Here is a 22,477-nt window from a genome sequence, read left to right as displayed (position 1 = left end):
TGTTCTTCTATTCAAGCAAAGTCTATGGGAATTTGGGTTTCTTGTTCACACTATGTTGTTCAAAATGCTGCCTTTTTGTGGCAGAACTTTGGTCAAAACCTCAGCTTTTCAAAGAAGCAACATGTCAATTGTTTTTGCCATTTGGGTTTTGCACTGCAAAGCTGAGTTTTTGACCAAAGTTCTGCCACAAAAAGGCAGCATTTTGAACAACATAGTGTGAACAAGAAACCCAAATTCCCATAGACTTTGCTTGAATAGAAGAACACATCCATTTTGGCATTAAACAGCGCAGAAGAAAAAGCAGCAAAAAAGCAGGTAAAAAGCAGGTAAAAAGCAACGTGCGCACATACCCTCAATGTTTCAGACTCCCGTCTGCATACCCAAAAATAGGGGGAAGACCTGTTGTGTGAAACATTATGGCATGCATATCCAGAGATGGTTAACGTAAAACAAACCGTCATCAAATCTGAAAAGGCCAAGCAGAAAACATCTAAAATTAGGAGCCAAACGACACTGTTGCTATGCAATCATTGAAGAGGTTGTGATTAGAAGATCTCCACAGGCGTAAAACAGATGGCAACAGCCACAGAAGACACAAATTAACTACATATAGACGTTATTAATGAGATAAAAGACTTCGGTCAAAGCCAAGCTGACAACTAGGTAAAAGCAATCTGTCCTCACCTTTGTGCAGCCATATATACGGGCAGCTTATTTCTTTTATATAAAATAATTAATATATATACATACATCTATATATATATATATACATATATCTATATATATATCTATATATATATCTATATATATATATATATACACATATATCTATATATATATCTATATATATATATCTATATATATATATACATATATCTATATATATATATATCTATGTATATATACATATATCTATATATATCCATATATACATATACATATATCTATATATTATATATATATATATATATATATATATATATATATATATATATATATATATATATATATATATATATATATATAAAGGATGAAGTAGTCTAGCTGTGACTCGATGCAATCAGGATGCCAATATAAATCACTCCACAGTTTATTTTCAAATATCATTGAATTCCATTAACAGTACATTGACCAGGTAGGTTCCAGGACCAAAATTAGCTGCAGGAGAAAGTGCAGATGGGACTACACGTTTAATAACCGCCTTCTTCACGGCCCCAACCATTGCTGGATTACTTAATCTTTTTCACTGTTAACATGGATGGACTCCCGATCATTTTCCCTGCAGGGCTGAAACTACCAAGTGAGCTGTGGACCCAGGTGGCTTGTTAGTTTGAGCTGGACTTCATTTGTTTATATATATATATATATTATATATATTATACATATACATATAGCATATATATGCACACACAGATGCAGATTTCAGGCTTGTGCCTGTAGTGTAGTTTTGGGAGTTTTTACACTCCGATAACACTGAACTAGGAGTCTTCACGCTGATCTGCACAAGCTCAGGAGTCCTCTTTATTCATGAGCTACGTGCTAGCCCCTCCTTTCAGCCGCTGCCTTACAGTTTTCTACATATTAGGCCGCATGCGCGCAGTACATTTTTTGATACTTTTTTTTATGCAGATTTGGTGCATATTGTAGCATAATTCTGCATGTCTTTCCTTATGCCAGCAAAATCAATGAGAAGTCTGAAGTCCTGTGCACATGTTGCTTATTTTTTCCTTGCAGACTTGGTGCAGAAAATAATCTGCAGCATGTCAATTGTTGGTGCGTTTTTCCTGAGTTTTTTTTATGCCCTGCCACTCATTTACTTATTAAGAAAAAGGCATGGGAAAAAACCTAAATGTTTTTTGGTGTGTTTTTTTGCCAGAAGGTGCAGATTTGATGCAGAAAATTTCTGCACCAAAACTGTAATGTGCGCACATAGCCTTAAGGGTACTTTACACGCTGCGACATCGCTAGCGATCTCGTTAGCGATGTGACACGCCAGATCGCAGATGCGATCTGCCGAGATCGCACATGTGACCGGCGCTATAAAACCGACCTATGTGCGATCTCGGCAGATCGCATCTGCGATCTGGCGTGTCACATCGCTAACGAGAACGCTAGCAATGTCGCAGCGTGTGAAGCACCCTTTACTGTGCAAAGAGCGCACGGTCAATCATCAGCCGGAGGACAGGAATGATTGGACCCCTATAATAGTAGCATTTATGCTATAAGAAGCTTCACACAAACGACATCACAGGCATATATACAGACAACTGTGGAGTCAGAGTCTCACTACCTTTTCTGCCCTCGGGGAGGCAAGCATACATACAGGTGGTGACAGATTCCCTTTAAAAGAATAAAATGCTTGTGTGCCGCCCCTGCAGCAGTCGAATTGCTCGAATCCGGGATTACTGTTGCTTGAGGGTCTCCGGATCCGGGGGCTTGCGGCCACTCTAATGTAAAGGGAATATTTACAGGGGATAAATATGTTCGTGACGCCACCTGCGGGTTGCGGTAAAGGGGAGTACCGCCGCTGCCGATAGGAGTACCGGGGCTGATGGTGTGGGGCAGCAAGGTGTCAGTCTCTCCGCAGGTAGGGACGGCCCCGGACAGTGGGGGGGTATAGTGAGCAGATAGAGGCTTGGCCTTGGAAAAGCAGAGAGCAGGGGTCGAGTTACTCACTGCGGTAGTCGTGGTGCTGGATTAGGTGGAATAAGCAGACACTCACACAGATGGTAAACCAAAGTCTCTAGGCACCACAGTTTCAGCGGAGGGGAACCCGTCAAGGTCCCGCTCCCACCAGTGTCACTTGGTAAGTCCGGATCCCTGCCTCCGTGCAAAAATTGATTGACCTTTGTGGCCCCTCGGCTTGAAGCTTTCGGGGCCCCGCTACCCGTGTGTATGGCAGCTGTGCTCTTGATGGCTGGCACTTGGGATTTTAGTGGGTGGTGTGCTTTGGAGAAGCCTATCCCCCGCGTTGTGCTGATGCCTTCAATCTCTGAGCTCTTGGGGAAAGTTCATAAAGAGACTATACTCCGTAGGTTAATTATCAAGGCGCCTGAAGCTCTTCCCTGATCTAGGGTCCTGTACCCCGCCGAGCTCAGTACCGGTCAGTTCTTTTGGGGTCTTGATGCCGACAGTCCTCCTAGACTATGTCCGTCGCACCCTCTCCAATGTCACTGCCACCGGTCCCCGACTCCTGTGGTCCCGAACCACCATCTGTGACCCAAGCTGTTGCCTCCCTGGGAGCTACAACCCCCAGCTCCTCACTCTTTGAGGGCTAACACTCAACTCCTCGTCTCACCTCCCACCAGTCTACCGGACTCCTAGGTGAGCGGCCGTGCTCCAACTTGACCAACCCACTGGTGTGTCTGTACAGGTCATGGTGTGAGGTGTGGTTGGGACTTGTAGTGCGGATGTTAGTGACACAGTTGTTGGGAACCTGGAACCATGGGGGGGTAGGCCCTGCGCCCTGGGTGACAGGATGCAGTTCCCTGTAGCACCCTGATGTATTCAGGGGCGCTACACTTGTAATGTTGCAAAGGTTTCTTCTCCAAGATAAAATATGGTTATGGTCACTTTCACATTGTTTTGCAGGATTGTTCACTGCAGTCAAGATTCTTGGCTTTAAATGATGTTAGGGTGAAAATGTAGGCAGCAGCATGTGTGTGAAGTTGGGGTGCAAGATGAAAAGTTCTAGGTTTTTATATGGAAGAGGCAGCTGCAAGCAAAAAGAGTTCACAGCGTCGCCATCCATTACCATCAGCGCCTCCCGGGATGTTACAAGACTCGTTCAGACAGAATACATGGTCTTCATCACATTTATGGGCTATTTTTCCTGCTAAAGGAGTGATAAGATACATTGCACATCCAATCACACCCTGCATGTCAGCACACCATATACTATCTCTAGATCATGGAGAGGTTTTTATGGGAAGATAATTGCATGTAAATTTAGGCAGGAGGCCATTTAAGGAGTTGTAGTTCCTCAAGCTTTCCTTGGGTCAGACTAAATGTTACACATTAACCCTAAATTACATGATTGCACCTGTAACAGTGTTAGCATTCCCACAGTCCACTTTCGGATTATATATGGTAATATGAATATTAGGGTTTCTTTGTATTTTTATTTTCAGGGTTTATTTGTGAGGTGTGAAAAAAGTAATGAAACCCTATACATACAGGTATGTCCATTTCTGCATCTCTTAGAACCTATGACCTGGGGTCATTTCACCACTCATCACCTGATCCTGTCAAATTGGCTTTCACAACTAAAGGTAACATAGGTACTTGTGCTTGCCTTTGGCACCGATCACTGGTTTATGGCCTCCACTTAAACCCCCCAATAAAGACGGTTCAGTCTATCATTAAACTGGCAGCCAGCTTGGCAGTCTCTCCTATACAGAGGATTGCGCATTCTGCCAAGCGCTCCTGTGTTCTTTATGGGAGAGCTGCTTAGGGAAAACTGAGAACGGATGTTCGAAATCAGACATGTCATGTCTTTAAAGGGGTTGTCCACTACCAGGACAAACTCTTACGATTCCACGTTTCCCCTAGGTAAAATAATAAAGCCTATACTCTCCTCCTGTACCGGCGTCCTTCCAGCGATGTCTGGGTTCACAGTTGTGACGTCATGGGGGCCCCTTATCAAATCAGCGCCAAAGGAGGGGAGATGGAAGCTGGCGGTGATTGGAAGCGGCGCTCACGTGACGTCACAGCCCTGCATGAACCCTACTGAGGTTAGTATAGTCTTTATTATTTTACCTGGGGGAAACAAGAGTAATCAGAAGGGGTCATATTAGTCCTAGGCTCCCATACACATTAGCTAGGACTAATGCAACCACTTGATTGTGTATGTGTGTGTGAGCGCACGCACGCAGAAATAGTTTATGGATTTTATTGTATGGAATAAGCCTAATACGCAATTGTAACCTTTTTATTTTTTGCAATGTATACTTGCCATACAAGCTATATGGGCACATTTTTGGCCTCTATGTTTGGCTTATACAACTCTAAAGATACAACAAATATTGGGAGGACACGGGCTTCAGGAAAAAGTCAAATGTCACTACTGCTGCTCGGACTTCAAAGTAGAGAGCAGTGCACTTTTGGGTTACCTATGTGTGGACATGTATTAAAAGGACAAACATGGGAACATCCCTTGAAATTTTTTTAAAAATGTGAGCAACTTCTTTATTTGATTTACTGACACCACTTGTTTAATTACATAAAGATTTAATCACACACAGACAGGCGTTAAACCCTACCAGACGAGGCCATACCCCCCCGGACCAGACGAGGCCGTACCCCCCGGACCAGACGAGGCCGTACCTCCGGACCAGATGACGCAGTACTCCCAGACCAGATGAGGCCGTACCCCCCGACCAGACGAGACCGTACCCCCCGACCAGACGAGGCCGTACCCCCCGACAAGACGAGGCCGTACCCCCCGACAAGACGAGGCCGTACCCCCCGACAAGACGAGGCCGTACCCCCCGACCAGATGACGCAGTACTCCCAGACCAGACGAGGCCGTACTCCCGGACCAGACGAGGCCGTACTCCCGGACCAGACGACGCCGTACCACCAACCAGATGAGGCCATACCCCAGACCAGACGAGGCTGTACTCCCGGACCAGGCGAGGCCATACTGCCGGACCAGACGAGGCCGTACTCCCCCGGACCAGACAAGGCCGTACCCCCCCGGACCAGACGAGGCCGTACCCCCCGGACCAGACGAGGCCGTACCCCCCGGACCAGACGAGGCCGTACCTCCGGACCAGATGACGCAGTACTCCCAGACCAGATGAGGCCGTACCCCCCGACCAGACGAGACCGTACCCCCCGACCAGACGAGGCCGTACCCCCCGACAAGACGAGGCCGTACCCCCCGACAAGACAAGGCCGTACCCCCCGACAAGACAAGGCCGTACCCCCCGACCAGATGACGCAGTACTCCCAGACCAGACGAGGCCGTACTCCCGGACCAGACGAGGCCGTACTCCCGGACCAGACGACGCCGTACCACCAACCAGATGAGGCCATACCCCAGACCAGACGAGGCTGTACTCCCGGACCAGGCGAGGCCATACTGCCGGACCAGACGAGGCCGTACTCCCCCGGACCAGACAAGGCCGTACCCCCCCGGACCAGACGAGGCCGTACCCCCCGGACCAGACGAGGCCGTACCCCGTGGACCAGACGAGGCCGTACCTCCGGACCAGATGACGCAGTACTCCCAGACCAGACAAGGCCGTACCCCCCGACCAGACGAGGCCGCACCCCCCGACAAGACGAGGCCGCACCCCCCGACAAGACGAGGCCGTACCCCCCGACCAGATGACGCAGTACTCCCGGACCAGACGAGGCCGTACTCCCGGACTAGACGAGGCCGTACTCCCGGACCAGACGACGCCGTACCACCAACCAGATGAGGCCGTACCCCCGACCAGACGAGGCTGTACTCCCGGACCAGGCGAGGCCATACTCCTGGACCAGACGAGGCCGTACTCCCGGACCAAACGACGCCGTACCACCAACCAGATGAGGCCGTACCCCCGACCAGACGAGGCTGTACTCCCGGACCAGACGAGGCCGTACCCCCGACCAGACAAGGCGGTACACCTGCCTACACAGGTAAAACCTGAATTCTGCTAGGCTCGTCTTACCAGAGTGCTATATAGAAGTTCAGATGGTTGTTACCACTAGCTAAGCTGATATGCTGCAAGGCTAGAAAGATACAACAAATATTGGGAGGACACGGGCTTCAGGAAAAAGTCAAATGTCACTACTGCTGCTCGGACTTCAAAGAAGAGAGCAGTGCACTTTTGGGTTACCTATGTGTGGACATGTATTAAAAGGACAAACATGGGAACATCCCTTGAAATTTTTTTAAAAATGTGAGCAACTTCTTTATTTGATTTACTGACACCACTTGTTTAATTACATAAAGATTTAATCACACACAGACAGGCGTTAAACCCTACCAGACGAGGCCATACCCCCCCGGACCAGACGAGGCCGTACCCCCCGGACCAGACGAGGCCGTACCTCCGGACCAGATGACGCAGTACTCCCAGACCAGATGAGGCCGTACCCCCCGACCAGACGAGACCGTACCCCCCGACCAGACGAGGCCGTACTCCCGGACCAAACGACGCCGTACCACCAACCAGATGAGGCCGTACCCCCGACCAGACGAGGCTGTACTCCCGGACCAGACGAGGCCGTACCCCCGACCAGACAAGGCGGTACACCTGCCTACACAGGTAAAACCTGAATTCTGCTAGGCTCGTCTTACCAGAGTGCTATATAGAAGTTCAGATGGTTGTTACCACTAGCTAAGCTGATATGCTGCAAGGCTAGAAAGTAGTCACGCAACTTGCTGCTTGGTGAGTCACAGTAGATGTCCGAATAGTAAAGAGGACCACTCTGACATAATTTATAATTTCCTTTCACACTTCATTATGCTGTTCTGCACACTGTGAATACTGAAAATACATTTCCATAATAACAAGACTGGGAATATATTCGGTCATAGGCCAATGAACATTACCTTGGAGAGAGCAGTGTTTGCAGTGAACCCACTGTCCACAATGATGTTGCTGGTACTGACGGCCTTCCCAGCGCTGGCACTGCCTGTACTGATGGCACTTGCACTGACGGCGCTGCCTGCATTGATGCTGCTCGTGGAGACATTGTTGCCAACTCGAAAAGGGGACGCCGTCAATCCTAATGTCAGCTCTTTAAATAATAATAAAAAAAGTGTGTGTGATAACTGCATGCACAGAATATATAAATGTTTCAGAGCCTTAGAAAATAGCAGACGTTAACGACAGAACATGCAACAGTTGTCAAAAAACAGCCCAGTATTTCAAGGCCAAGTGACCAGCTGTATCTTATATTAAGGGAAGGGGGGTCTGACGAAATATTCAACAAAAAGACAGCAACATTTAGGAAGGTCCAAACAAAGCATCATTCACGGGTAAATAAAGCCGGAGCGGTCGTCAGAGCCCTCACCAGTACAGCTCGTGGTTTACAGCAGTGGGCTGCTTTTATTAACAAATGACTAGAATAACATCATGTTCCTAATTTTCTGGGAATAGGACTGCGCACGCCGTATGGAAGGCTTGTGTTTATTTCCATGACATCCAAGTGATGTAATGGAGCCACTTGATGGATAGTTTTATAGAAGACGCAGCACAGAGGCAGAATGTCGCTAAGTAAACATGCTGACTAGAACGTACAGCCATTCTTGCGCAGAGGATACAGACTAAAAAGGTAATGGGAAAGGGATCAAACAATCCCCATGCCTTACCCAAGTGATACATGTCCAGTATGAGCACAGCCACTGACACCCGGAGCCAAGCGTCCTGACAGCACCCTAACAATCTAACATGCACAGAGCCGTGAGATGTACTGGATTATTGGCAGCATCCACACATGCCGCAGACATGACAGATCCTATACACTTCACTGGGTTATACAGTTTCAGGAAACATTTATAAACTTCATGTACAATATATCACAAAAGTGAGTACACCCTTCACATTTTTGTAAGTATTTTACTATACCTTTTCATGGGACAACACTGAAGCTATGACACTGCATGAGCGTGAGAACTACAGTTCATTGAGAAAACCCATGAACCCCAACTTGTACTGGGACACACTGAAGCTGAATATGATCCCCTCCCTTCCCCAAATTCACCTTCAAGATGACCACTGCATTGCAAAAGAAACTGAGGGTAAAGTTGCGGGACTGGCCAAAGAGGTCTCCAGATCTAAACCTTATTGAGCATCTGTGGGGCATCCTCAAACAGAAGGTGGAGGAGCACAAGATCTAACATCCACCAGCTCCGTCAAGTCGTCATGGAGGAATGGAAGACGTTCCAGTGGCTCCTGTGATGCTCTAGAGAGCTCCATGCCCAAGAATGAAAGTGCTTGAAAATAATGGTTGGCCATTTTCACTTAGGGGTGTACTTAATTTTGTTGCAAGTAGTTTTTACATTAATGGCTGTGTGTGATTTAGAGGACATATCAAATTTACACTGTTATATAAACTGTACACTGACTACTGTACATTGTATCAGTATCATATCTTCTGTGTTGTCACGTGAAAAAAATGTAATAAAATATTTACAAAAATGTAATGGGTGCACTTTTGTGATATACTGTACATCTGTAACACATTCACAAAAATATATACGCTGCAGTTTTAGAATATTGCTTTAGTACAATAATCCCACATCCCACATCCAAACACCATCCACCAGGGGCCAGCAGAGCTCCTACATGTTTAAATGTCTAACATGATCTGTTGATGCCAGCAGCCTATCAATGCATTACTCTAAAAGTTAGAATATTAAACAAATCCTAATATTAATATATTATATACATACACACACATACATACACACATACGTTTCATAACGCACACTACAAAATATTGTTTGTGATTATACAGTATATCTATACACACACACATATATATCTATATATAGATATATATATATATATATATATATATATATATATATACTGTATGTGTGTGTATATATATGTGTGTGTATGTGTGTGTATATATATGTGTGTGTGTGTGTGTGTGTATAGATGTGTGCATATGTATATATGTGTACATCGAGATAGAGATATATATATATATATATATATATATATATATATATATATATATCTCTATCTCTCTCACACAAACTATTTTTTACTGTGCATTATAAAATGTGTTCATATATAAAACACACACACACGCATATATCATACTCACTCACATTTACAAATTCTATACACAGGCACATGGATTACCAAATACATGTCCACATCACACACCTTATATACAAAGAACTTTTTAATCTTTCAGTGCTTGCAGTGTGTTTACCTGCTCTCTGGTTTCCCGGTTGCCCCACTATCCTGCTGTTAGTTGACCCTTGATTTCGGCCATCTTTTATCTCGATGGTGAGCAGTGTCTTCATGTCTGTGTCTTGCTTCTCACCCTGAGAGTCTTTGGATGATGTGTTAAGGGATGGTGTAGAGGGTTGCACACACTCTTGATCCACTGATGTTGTAATGGTCCCATTTGTATTTTCAGCTTGCTTGCCCCCCTCTGTCCTGGCCTGGGTTCTCTGTAATTGGTGTGAGTTGCTCCTCCCACCCTCCTGCTTTGGGATGAATGAGCTTGGAGGAAGTTTTCTATTCACTTCCCCAGAGGATGTGCCGAGTCCAGCAGAGTTGTGAGCCGAGGACTCTTTTGAGGATGAACTATGGAAACCTTTTATTTCAGGTACAGATACAATTTTACTATCTTGTGTTCTGCTGCTTCCACTTTGATCCCCTGTGTGGTGGCCAAGCCCTGCAGCTGTTCGCCCTGGTCCAAATTTCACTGGTCCTCTTTCTTCCCATGTCCCCTTATGATTGTTTTCTTGCCCATTTTTCTGAGCAGAGGTGAATAGTGACTGTTGCTGCAGTATCCTTGCCCCTCTAGATGGAGTTCTCTCACCCCTCATACTAGAGAATCGGAAACCTAAGGAAGGTTGTGTACCAGGTGGCTCCTCCGTAAACTTCTTCATCCGATCCCTCACAGAGTTAGCCCGCCGAAATGGGAAAACGGGAACTTGACCATCTAGAACCAAGATAAAGTTCAGATTTAATTTGTTATAAAAGCGTAGGAAAGAATATTACTGCATAAAATAACTTTTCTATAATATAGATTTTAGCAGAACTTTGAAACCAACATCTACAACAATGAATAACTCCAAATGACACCAATACTGATCAAACACAAGGTGTACTGACTAAATGCCAGGAAAGCTAGGTTTGCCTTTTGTTTTTCTTTTACCATAGTTCTAGTATACGGTACATGAAAAGGCCGCCACTTCTGCTACACAAATATACATATTTATTAATTTAAGGCTATTTTTACTTTTACACGGCATCAGGTCATCAGATACAATTATCACCCAGACTTCTAACATTTGAAGCATGCCAAGATACTAAGCAATGTAGAATTACAGACATGCACAAGGATAATGTATATGAATATTTGAGGCAGAAGAACACGTGGCTAGTGATTGTGGTAAATGTTTGCCGTCACGTAACACCCACTGTGATGGGACTGGGTTGGGCACGTGTGGATCTCCTCACTCACCTCCTTCCTTGGTTGCTGGTGTGGTGCGAATCCTTGGGTGCATTGTTCTGTAGTAGTCTCTGGTGTGTCTGGTCTCTCATTCTCTGTATACACACTGCGTACATATAATGGGGCATAACCCTCCTGATCTCTGGGTGTCTAACTGCGGACATCCAGCAATACTGAAAACAGGGCTCTGTAGACCCACTTTGGATGGAGCAGGGTTTTGCATGCTTGACCTCCGCTCCATTCATTGTCTATGGGACTGCCAGGCTAAGCAAAGTATAAAGCTTTGCCATCTCTGTAAGCCCTATAGAGAATGAATGAATGAATGAATGATTGAATGAAGCAGCAGAGCTCCAGCATGCACAACCCATCAGTAAATTATTCTCTATCATATGGATAGGGGATAACTTACAATTCCAGGAACACTCCATTTAACAAAATCCTAAATTTCCTCAGTTCTCCTGTAATAGGTAAACCAGTTTAGGTTGCATTAAAAGAATATTTTCTCAGGCCTGTGCCACACTCACGTGAAAATTACGCACGTGCCACGAGACACGTATTTTCCCTGCGTGTTGGTAAGTAAGTGTCTCTGGTACGTGTGGGCCACGTGTGTTCATCGAGTGCTATCCGCGATAACACACAGAGAACCGGTAATTTGCATACTCACGTGGTCCTTCCTGCTGCTGCTGTCCAGGGTACTGATCTTCGGTCTCCAGCCCTGCCGACTTCCCACTGCTGCTGTTTCCGGCCGCAGTGAAGTGAATATTAAATGAGCATAATGAGTGGCGGTTGGCAGCAAGTGACAGCAGGGGCAGAGACAGGAGGGCTGGAGAAGGTGAGTAAAGATTTGTTATTTTTTTCTCTGACACGTGAGTTTTCTCCAGCGCGTGTCACACGGGACCGCATCCACACTACATCCGTGTGGTACGGGTGCGGGACGTGTGACACCTGTGATGCCAGAGAAAACCGGACATGTCAGCGTGTTGGAAAACGCACACACGGACACACGTTCCGTGTGGTTTTACGTGTGTGTGCCTGCTACCATAGGGTAGCATTGGTGAACGTGTTTCCGTGCCGCCGGTACATGGAAAAACGTACCAAACACGTACCGGCGGGATGGATGTGTGTCGGAGGCCTCACTTATATAGCTTTACAGACGTGACCATCACTGTCCCCATTGGGGCTCACAATCTAAATATTCCCTACCACTATTTCTTTGGTGTGTGGGAGGAAACCGGAGAACCCAGAGGAAACCCACGCAAACACCGGGAAAATATACAAACTCGTTGCAGATGGTGGCTTTGATGGGATTTGAACCCAGGACCCCAGTGCCGTGCTAAACACTGAGCCACCGTGCCGCCCTTAAGGCCGCTTTACATGCAACATCGCTAACGAGATATCGTTGGGGTCACGGAATTCGTGACGCACATCCGGCCTCGTTATCGACGTTGTTGCGTGTGACACCTACGAGCGTCCGCTAACGATCAAAAATACTCACCTAATCGTTGATCGTTGACACGTCGTTCCTTGCCCAAATATCGTTGCTGGTGCAGAACACAGGTTGTTCGTCGTTCCTGAGGCAGCAGACATCGCTATGTGTGACACCCCAGGAATGACGAAGAACTGCATTCCTGCGTCCTACGGCAACAAGGTGGGCATGTCGTTAATGTGGCTGCTCTCCGCCCCTCTGCTTCTATTGGCGGACCGCTGTGTGACGTCGCTGTGAAGGAAGGTATGTGTGACGCGTAGCTCCGATATTGTTCGCTACGGGCAGCGATTTGCCCGTGACGCACAAACGACGGAGGCGGGTGCGATAGCTACCGTTGTCGCGGCGTTTAAAGCGCCCTTTAGATAAATTTAATTTTATGGCTAAAGGAGTCATTATTGCTCATTTTTGAGGAATCTGACTACAAGTACCCCAAGAGCCCTCAGCCTTGTCCTCCCGACTGGTGGCAGTTTCAGCAGTTGGCAACCCAGAAATCGTGACATTATCCCCAATCCCATGGATAAGTGATACCTTCAAAACTTGGCACAATCCTCCACTTTCAGCACGCCATGAATAATAAAGTGGCAATTGTGTTACTGAGTGCAGACAAACCTGGCTCGGAGCTGGATTAAACGTGGAGTAGTCCTTTTCTTTTATGTGTTGCTGCCGTACAAGGGCATTATGTTACTTCCAAGGAAGAAATCACAATGTTGTGTATAACTGCTCACAGAAATGACCATGTCAAAGTAAACTATAAAAGACAGTACCCCCTTAAGCAGTTATTTGTGGCATCTATACACTAATGTGAGGGTAATCATTTCCTAAGGAGCTCAGTATCCACATGAGATTGTAGTGAGTCCAAGGCAGATGCGTGTCTCCGTGTAGCTGAAAGCCGGTCCACAAGCAGCGGAAGGAAAAGATTTCTTGACAATCTATTCTATGACATAGTGCCAAAGTACTAGTCTTGCAAAAATGTAAACAATATTGTGAACTCCGGCAGAACAAGCAATGGAACTCCTTGTACATCTCAAGTGTTTCCATACAGAACAGATATCCCATCTGAAAACTGTCTCACGTCATCAGGTGGGAAACCCAGCTTCCAGCATGTACACTGGGCTCTGCTACCTCTCCTAAAAGCACCGCCTGTACTTTTCTCTGAACACCACTGTTAGGCTATGTGCCCCCGGGAGATCGCACCTGGGGATATATCCGCAGTTTTCCCGCAGCAGCTCCCAGGAATCCGCAGCTATCGATAGCTGCGGGATTCCAGCGAAATAGCTGCGGTAAACCTGCGGACAATCGTGCGACTTACCTGCGGAAGTCTCGGCCTCTATCTCCATAGTGGAGGGCTGGGATTTCCGCAGATATTTTCGCAGGAATAATGGACATGCAGTTATGTGCGGCTGCGGGACATCCACAGCATGTTCCACAGCCGCACATCCTGCAGCATGGACACAGCACTCCCCATGTCCCATAGGATAACATGGGGAGTGTCTGTACTTGCTGAAACCTGCGGATTTATCTAGAAAATCCAGATAAATCCGCAGGTTTTCTGCGGCAAAATCCGCAGGTGTGAGCTCCCGTGGGCACATGGCCTTCCTTAAAATGCTTCACTTGCAGAATCTCTTTATCTGTATCATTTACTTTAGGGCAAATTAACAGACGTGTCCAGTGCCCTTGAAGATGAGCCACAAAAACACACACATTATATATATAAAGCTGTGTGTGTGTGTGATAAGCTGAGTGTGCCTGTGTATACATGTATGTCCGCTAACAGAATCCACACTGTCGCATTTACAATCACCAAATTTTGCACATCCACCTCAATTGACTCAGGGAACGTCATAGACTACAGTATATTTTGAGGGGAAGATTGAACCCTGCACTTTACAGTTATTCGACAAAAAACCTGCTTACATTAAAGTTAATGGAGCTGTGAGCTATAGGTTATTAATAGGAGCTGTAATTGGTTGCTATAGGCAACGAAGGACATTCTTAGTTTAAGAAGCTTATGTGTGAGGTAATATGATATTGGTAGAGACAAGTAAAATATATCTTTGTACCGTGTTAGCCAGTAGAGATAAAAAAAAATGTTTAAAAGAACAGAGAATCCTCAGTGGTTGATACCTTTTAATGGCTAACTGAAAAGATGTAAATAATTGCAAGCTTTCGAGACTACTCAGGTCTCTTCATCAGGCATGGTATAACACAAAATCTGAAGAGTCACATATTGTCGCTGTCCAGTTGTGCGCGTTTCTTCAGAAGTGTCTTTAGTTCCATAAAGATGCGGTACATTCTGGTATTGTCGCTGTCCAGTTGTGCGCGTTTCTTCAGAAGTGTCTTTAGTTCCATAAAGATGCGGTACATTCTGGTATCGTGACTCTATATATGTGACTCTTCAGATTTTGTGTTATACCATGCCTGATGAAGAGACCTGAGTAGTCTCGAAAGCTTGCAATTATTTACATCTTTTCAGTTAGCCATTAAAAGGTATCAACCACTGAGGATTCTCTGTTCTTTTAAACATTTTTTTTTATTGGTAGAGACAGACAGACACACAAACACACACACACACACACAGAAACAGAGACACTTAATTACTATCCCGGGCAACGGTGGGTACTACAGCTAATATGTATGTATGTATATACGATATACACACACACACACACACACACACACACACACACACACTATATCACAAAAGTAAATACACCCCTCACATTTTTGTCAATATATTATATCTTTCCATGGGACAACAAGGAGGAGATGGAACTTTGACTTCTTTAAATTGTATCAGTGTTCAACTTGTATAAGGCCCCTTTCAGACGTCCGAGTATAATCAGGTACAAGCCACACGCATGTGACATATCTGTTTGCATACATGTAACATCAGTATGACACGTACCAGAGAAAACACGTGTCTTTGACATAAAAATGATTTTCTATATTCCCCTGTATCCAGCACTGTTTTCTTCAGCTCTGCTGTCTCCTGCTTCTGACCTCCACTCATTATATTCATTGATTATTCCCGGCACTGAGCACCTGGAAGCCGGAGCATGGCGGGGACAGCACCACCGGTGACAGGTGAGTATCCAGCGAGCAGTGTGTGTGCAGTGATGTCCAGGAGGTCATTGGAGTTCCCAATAAACTCTGATGACATCCTGATAACACCCCCGCTACAGCGGATGTCACCATGGTGACTTCATGGGGTCATCAGAGTTCATTTGGGAACTCCAATGACCTCCTGGATGTCACTGCACACACGCTGCTTGCTTGCTGAATACTCACATGTCACCGGCGCTGCTGTCCACAATGCTGTCCCCGCGATGCTCCGGCTTCCAGTTCATCAGTGCAGTTAATAATCAATGAATATAATGAACGGCGGTCAGAAGCAGGAGACAGCAGAGCTGAAGAAAACAGCGATGGATACAGGTGAATACAGAAAATCTTTTTATTTTAAAGACCTGTGTTTTCTCCGGTACGTGTCACACTAATGTCAAATGGATCACATCAGTGTGTGATCCGTGTGACACCCGTGCTGCCGGAGAAAAAATAGACATGTCTCCGTGTGTGTGTGGGGGGCCACGAGGGGTTACACGGTCCGTGTGAAAACACGGCCCTGTGAGTAACTCCAGAGAATAACATGGGTACGTGTGGCATCCGTGTTAAAAACGGATGTCATAAGTACCTGAAACACGAACGTCTGAAAGGGGCCTAACAGTGTAAATTTGGTGCCCTCTAAATAACACAGCTATTAATGTCAAAACCGCTGGCAAAAAAAGTGAGTACCCCCCTAAGTGAAAGTGGCCAAATTGTGCCCAAAGTGTCAAAAGTTTATGTGACCACTGTTATATTTAAGCACTGCTTTAACTGTCTTGTATATGGAGTTCACTAGAGCTTCACAGGAGCAACTGGAATCCTCTTCCATCCTCCAGGACAACATCACGAAGCTGGTGGATATTAGAGACCTTGCGCCTATGCACCTTCCACTTGACAATGCCCCCCAGATGCTCAACAGGGATCAGGTCTGGACACATGCTTTGCCACATCAGACCCTCTCCAGTGGTAGCCTTGGAGGTGTGTCTGGAGTCGTAATGTAACACAGCTGCACCCCAATCACACCTGAGACCTTGTAACGCTAATGAGTCACAACACCTGGGAGGGAAAATGACTAATTGGGCACAATTTAGACATTTTCACTTAGGGGTGCACGCACTCCAGCGAATTAGACATTAATGTATGTGTGCTGTGTTCTTTAGAGGGCACTGTTATACAAGCTGGACACTGACTACTTTACATTGTATCAAAGTGTTATATCTTCAGTGTTGTCCCATGAAAATATAGAATACAAATTTACAAAAGTGTGAGGGGTGTATTCACTTTTGTGATATATTTTACATCTAGAAAAATGTGTATATATACACACAGCAGTGAAATAAGTATTAAACACAATACCTCTTTTCTAAGTACAATAGATAGATTTTTCAAGGGTGCTACTTACATGAAATTCTTACCAGATGGCAGTAATGGCCCATCCAATCTACACAGGCTAAGAAATGAAACCATAGATGTCCATAAATTAGGTTGTATAATAATGAGAAATGTATTTAATACTTTATACAAAAGCCTTTGTTGGTGATGACCGCGTTACAATGCTTCCTATATGGAGAAAAATAGTCAGATACATGGCTCGGGTGAAATTTTGGACCTTTATTCCACACAAACATTCTTCAAATCCTGAAGGCTCCCTGGGTACCTTCTACAAACTCTGAGATTTAGTTTATTCCATACATTTTCTATTGGATTTAGGTGAGGTGATTGGCTCAGCCATTCTAGGAGCCTTTATTTTCCGCTCAGAAACCAATTGAGAGTGTTTTTGGCTGCATGTTTGGGATCATGGTCTTGCTGAAATGACCACTCTCATTTTATCTTCATCATCCTGGTAGAAGGCAGCAGATTTTTAACAAGAATGCCTCTTTACATTTGTTCATTCATCCTTCCTTCAAAATTACATGACGTTTGCCAGTGCCATATCCTGATAAACAGCCCCACACTATTATGCTCCCACCTCAAAACTTCACAGTTGGTATTGTGTTTTTGGAGTGATATTCAGTGCCTTTTGGTGTTATGGCATCTAAAGAGTTCAGTTTTGGTCTTATCGGGCCAGACTATATTCTCCGAGTGTTTCACAGGTTTGTCTAAATGTTGCTGAACAAACTTAAAATGTGCTTGAACATGCTTTTTTTGTTCAGCAATGGAGTGAGCATGCATGCAAGCCATGGTGGTTGAAAGCATTACTTCTTGCTTTTGTTGAAACAATTGTAGCTGCCAATTCCAGGTCTTTCTGTAGCTCTACACAGGTGGTCCTTGGCTCTTCGACAGCTCTGCTGATTATTCTTTTCACCCCTGTGTAAAATCTTGCAGGGAGAACCTGGTTGTGGCCGGTTTATAGTAAATTTATGTTCTTTCCACTTCCTTATTATGACTCCAAACAGTGCTCAGTGGAGCCTTCAGTAGTGTAAAAATTCTTCTGTAACCAATATCATCAGTATGTTTTGCAACAATTAGGTTGCAAAGGTCTTGAGAGAGCTCACTGGTATTACCCATCATGAGATGTTTCTTGTGTGGCACCTTGGTAATTAGACACCTTTTAAGAGGCCATCAGTTGAACCAGCTTATATTTTTCACAAAGTGGCAGGATTGCTTTCTAATTACTGATAGATTTCAGCTTGTGTCATGACTTTGCATGGCTTTTTGCACCTGTCTCTTCACATGTTCAATACTTTTTCCCTGTGTCATTTCTCATTAATATTATACATAATTTTTCGACATCTAAGTTTTGATTTCTTTGCCTCTGTGGATTGGATGGGCTTTTACAGACATCTGGTGATAATTTAATGTCAATATAATAAATATAATTTATTTATTTCTTTTGCTGTACACACGCAAAATGTTTTGAACAGGTGTGGATAGATGGTTCCAAAAAAAGAAGGGTTAATTTTTGTTATCAATTAAAAGGCAAAGTGAATGAACAGGAGAAATCTAAATCAAAAGAATATTTGGTATGATCACTCTTGGTCTTTAAAACAGCATTTATGCATAATTCGTCTATTGTACAATTCCTCAAAGTTCCTGAAGGAACTCTGCAAGAAGGTTGTTACAAATATCTTAGAGAGTTACCACTGATCTTAGTCTTTAGGCTTGCACAAATTGTTCTGTCTCCTCATGTAATCCAACAAAGACTCAAGCCCTGATTCAACGAGACCAGCATTGTTCATGTACCTCTTAATGTGGGATGTGCTAGAGCACATGCCGCTTCATAAATCAGGACTGTAAAAAAAAGTGGCGCGCACCTGATGAATGCATCACATCACTAATCTTACTCCAATTGGGGACTGGAATAAGATTTGTGCCATAGCAAATGCTGCTGCTTGTCATGAATTTGATGAACAGAGGACGCTGTGCCCCCGTCCCAGCTACATTGTCACGCGCTCACCACAAGGTGATGGTGGTACTGCGCAAGGTGGATAGTGGACCCACTGGACCACAGGGGAATCCTGGGTCTACCCTAATGTGAGGTAGAGGACCGGAACTGTGGAAGCTGACCTCCCAGGACAGGGGCGGACACAGGAGCAGTCATAGCAAAACCCAAGCACACAAGGAAGAGAAGAGGAATTGTTTTGATGCAAGTGTTTTATTAACAAACAACAAAGGGCAAAAAATGTGAACCCTGACAGTAGCAACACCAACATTTCGGTTATGACACCTTTATCAAGGCTGTTGCTTAATATAAAGATGCTATGTCGCACGGGTCACCTTGGATAACAGTCACTGAAGTTAGGTGGAGAGCATCACATTTTGCAGTATGCAGTGTCAGAGTGATGGTGGTAGGCTGGAACAGAGCAGAGATGTGTGTGGAGAGAAGGACGCCTGCAGGAAATGTCCAAGACGAGCTGTAACAGCGGTGGCAGTGGCATACTGCAGACTGCAAAATGTGATGCTCTCCACCTAACTTCAGTGCCTGTTGTGCAGGCAGGACAGAGTTAAGTACAGATGGGGACCTCTAGGGTGGCTCAAGGCAGGTAGCGCAGGAAGGACGGACAGGCAGAGTCCAGGTACAGGCAGGATGGGCAGGCAGAGTCTCTAGGACCAACAGGGCAGGCAGAGTCCAGGTAGGATGGGACTGGAACCAGGTGCCATCAGGCAGAATGGGCTGGAAGCCCGGTATGGGCAGGACGGGACTGGAACAAGGAACCAACAGGTTGAACTGGCTGGGAACCAGGTACGGGACAGGACAAGCTGGACACAGGAGCCAACAGGCTGAACGGGTTGGGAGCAGGAATGGGACAGAACAGGCTGGCCCCAGGAGCCAACAGGCTGAACGGATTGGGAATCAGGTACGGGACAGGACAGGCTGGAACCAGGAGCCAACAGGCTGATCTGGCTGGGAGCCAGGTGCTTGATAGGATAGGACAAGGATACAGGACAGGATCAGACGGGACAAGACAGATGACCTGACAAATGACTAGAGGAGAGTGAACTGACTAACAGGAACTATGGTGTTGAACAGGCAAACCCCCCTAGTGGGAGATTGCCGTAAATAAATAACCTGTGCCTCTCAGCGATAGGCTGAGAGACACTTCTTGGGAGTAGCACTTTAGCCCTTTAAGAAGGGAGTAGCGGTGAGCGCGCACTCCCTAGCAGTGCTCCCTAAGATGCTGTGATGCGTGTTCAGACTCCGGGAGGCAGTGAGGAGAAACCACGTGGAGGAGAGGCAGAGACGCCGGGCAGCGAGGAGGGGACCCAGCCGCGGTGATGAGCGACAGTGCACGTCCCTGCAAAAGAGCAAGGAGTGCAGGGATGTACCGTTACATACATCCACATTGTCATATCTGGGCAAAAAACAAACAAAAAAAAAAGTGTGAACCTGCCAAAAAACACACCATTTTCAGGTGAGGTCACTGAACTCACCTGAGGTCACGTTACCTGCGGATACAGGTGGAGGACCGTGGGAAACCTCCAGCTGTGGCCACGGGTAACCTGAGTGACTTCACCGCTTATCATGCAGCTCACTCAGTCTCTGCCTGAAGCTCACAGTGGATAAAAGCTAAAGGGAAAAAGCGCAACAAGGTCTTACCCAATGGACATATAAGAGTAATCAGGGAATGTGCTCACCTTCTGAGTTTGTGTGTTACACAACCAGATTTAAAGCATGTAGTTAGCTGCTGCAGAGTCCACGTGCTAAAAAAGCCGAAGCAGATCAGGAACAAAGTAGATGTGGAACTGTTACTGCGCTGCTGAAGATATGACATACATCCTGGAAAGTTAAATGAAGGTGGTTTTATTCTACGCGTTTCAAAGTGTCACCTACTTCATCAGAAACTGGATTTCCTGATGAAGAAGTGAGGCGACACTTTGAAACGCATAGAATAAAACCACCTTCATTTAACTTTCCAGGATTTATGTCATATCTTCAGCAGCGCAGTAACAGTTCCACATCTACTTTGCCCGCTGTGAGCTTCAGCAGATCAGGAACAGTCATGTTCCATGATTGTGCGCTGTGACTTTAGATGTAGCAGAGGTAGATTTGTCATGGGACCTCGTGTGGATTGCAATGGACCTGCATGGATGTTTCTGGGGTTAATAAAATGGCGAAAGAAGGTGCTATTTTTGTCTTTTATGTCAAATAAAGGATTTTTTCGGTGTTTCTGTTCATTTACTTTCACTTACAGATTAGTAATGGAGGGATCTCACAGATGCCTCCCATTCCTAATCTAGGGCTTAGTGGCAGCCGTCAGCTGCCATTAACCCCTTATTAAACCAACTGTCACTGCACCAGGGAAATCGGGAAGAGCCAGGTAACGTGCTGGGATTGTTGCATCTAATGAATGTGGCATTCCTCGGTGGCTGCAGGCTCATATTTTTAGGTTGGAGTGGTCCAATAAGCATGGATCTCCCCAGCCTGAGAATAACAGCCCCCAGCTGTCAAGGCTTTAGCTTTTTTGGTGCATGCAGTTCCTCTTATTTTGAGACACAGCCAAGATAAGCACACGGCTTGGGGCAGCAGTCTGTAGCCGTATGCTTTATCTGTGCTGGGTAAAGCTGTAGGGGGGAAAAAGCGCAATAGGGTCTTACCCGGTATGAGGGTAGAGAGACAGAACGGAAAGAGATACACTCACCTGGTAGGGTTGTGCCAGTCACAACCCCCTATGATCGCATGTGAGTGGTTTTATGTGGTTTAGCAGCGGCCCCGGAAAGCAGGTTATCATATAAATCAAATAGAAAACCGGTTTTAAATGCCGCGCTATAAACCACAGATGCTGTAGATAAAGAGATTTCCTTTATTTCACAGTTCTACGCGTTACAGAGACATCTCCGTCTCCTTCCTCAGGAAAAGAAATCATATCAGATATGATTTCTTTTCCTGAAGAAGGAGACGGAGATGTCTCTGAAACGCGTAACTGTGAAATAAAGGAAATCTCTTTATCTACAGCATCTGTGGTTTTTAGCGCGGCATTTAAAACCGGTTTTCTATTTGATTTATATGATTATATGTGCTGGGTAGCAGAATACAGGATGGGGGGGACCCAAAGTCAAATTTTTTTTATATAACTTTATTTTTACTGTACAATATAGACCTGCAGACTGGGTCTGTGATTGGAAACGTTAGACATGCTGTCACTCAGTTGGAGGGGGCGTGTCTGACTGTAACCAATCACAGACGCCGGTGGTGGAAGCAGTGAATATGTATGAGGTTAATGAGCAGCCCCAGGTGAATGAGAGGCCGCAAGAGCAGTTACAGCAGCGACAGTGACTGGTAAGTATAGTGCGCTCGCTTTATTATTTTTT

The 22,477-nt window shown here is 45.5% G+C and overlaps 1 protein-coding gene across 2 annotated transcripts in view; it reads right to left on the bottom strand.

The window, feature by feature from the left end:
- The window catches only part of SMTN (smoothelin), a 189,049-nt gene that overhangs the window by 62,958 nt on the left and 103,614 nt on the right, over window positions 1-22,477 (bottom strand). For both annotated transcript variants that reach the window (XM_075319947.1, XM_075319948.1), the window contains exons 9-10: window positions 9,889-10,629; window positions 7,550-7,737 (exon numbers count right to left, since the gene is read on the bottom strand). In XM_075319947.1, coding sequence (XP_075176062.1) covers window positions 7,550-7,737; window positions 9,889-10,629 — 929 coding nt within the window. The remainder of the gene's footprint in view (window positions 1-7,549; window positions 7,738-9,888; window positions 10,630-22,477) is intronic.

The sequence above is a fragment of the Anomaloglossus baeobatrachus genome, chromosome 1 (genome assembly GCF_048569485.1).
Source record: "Anomaloglossus baeobatrachus isolate aAnoBae1 chromosome 1, aAnoBae1.hap1, whole genome shotgun sequence".
Lineage (NCBI taxonomy): Eukaryota > Metazoa > Chordata > Amphibia > Anura > Aromobatidae > Anomaloglossus > Anomaloglossus baeobatrachus.
This window is presented reverse-complemented; position numbering and strand designations above follow the sequence as displayed.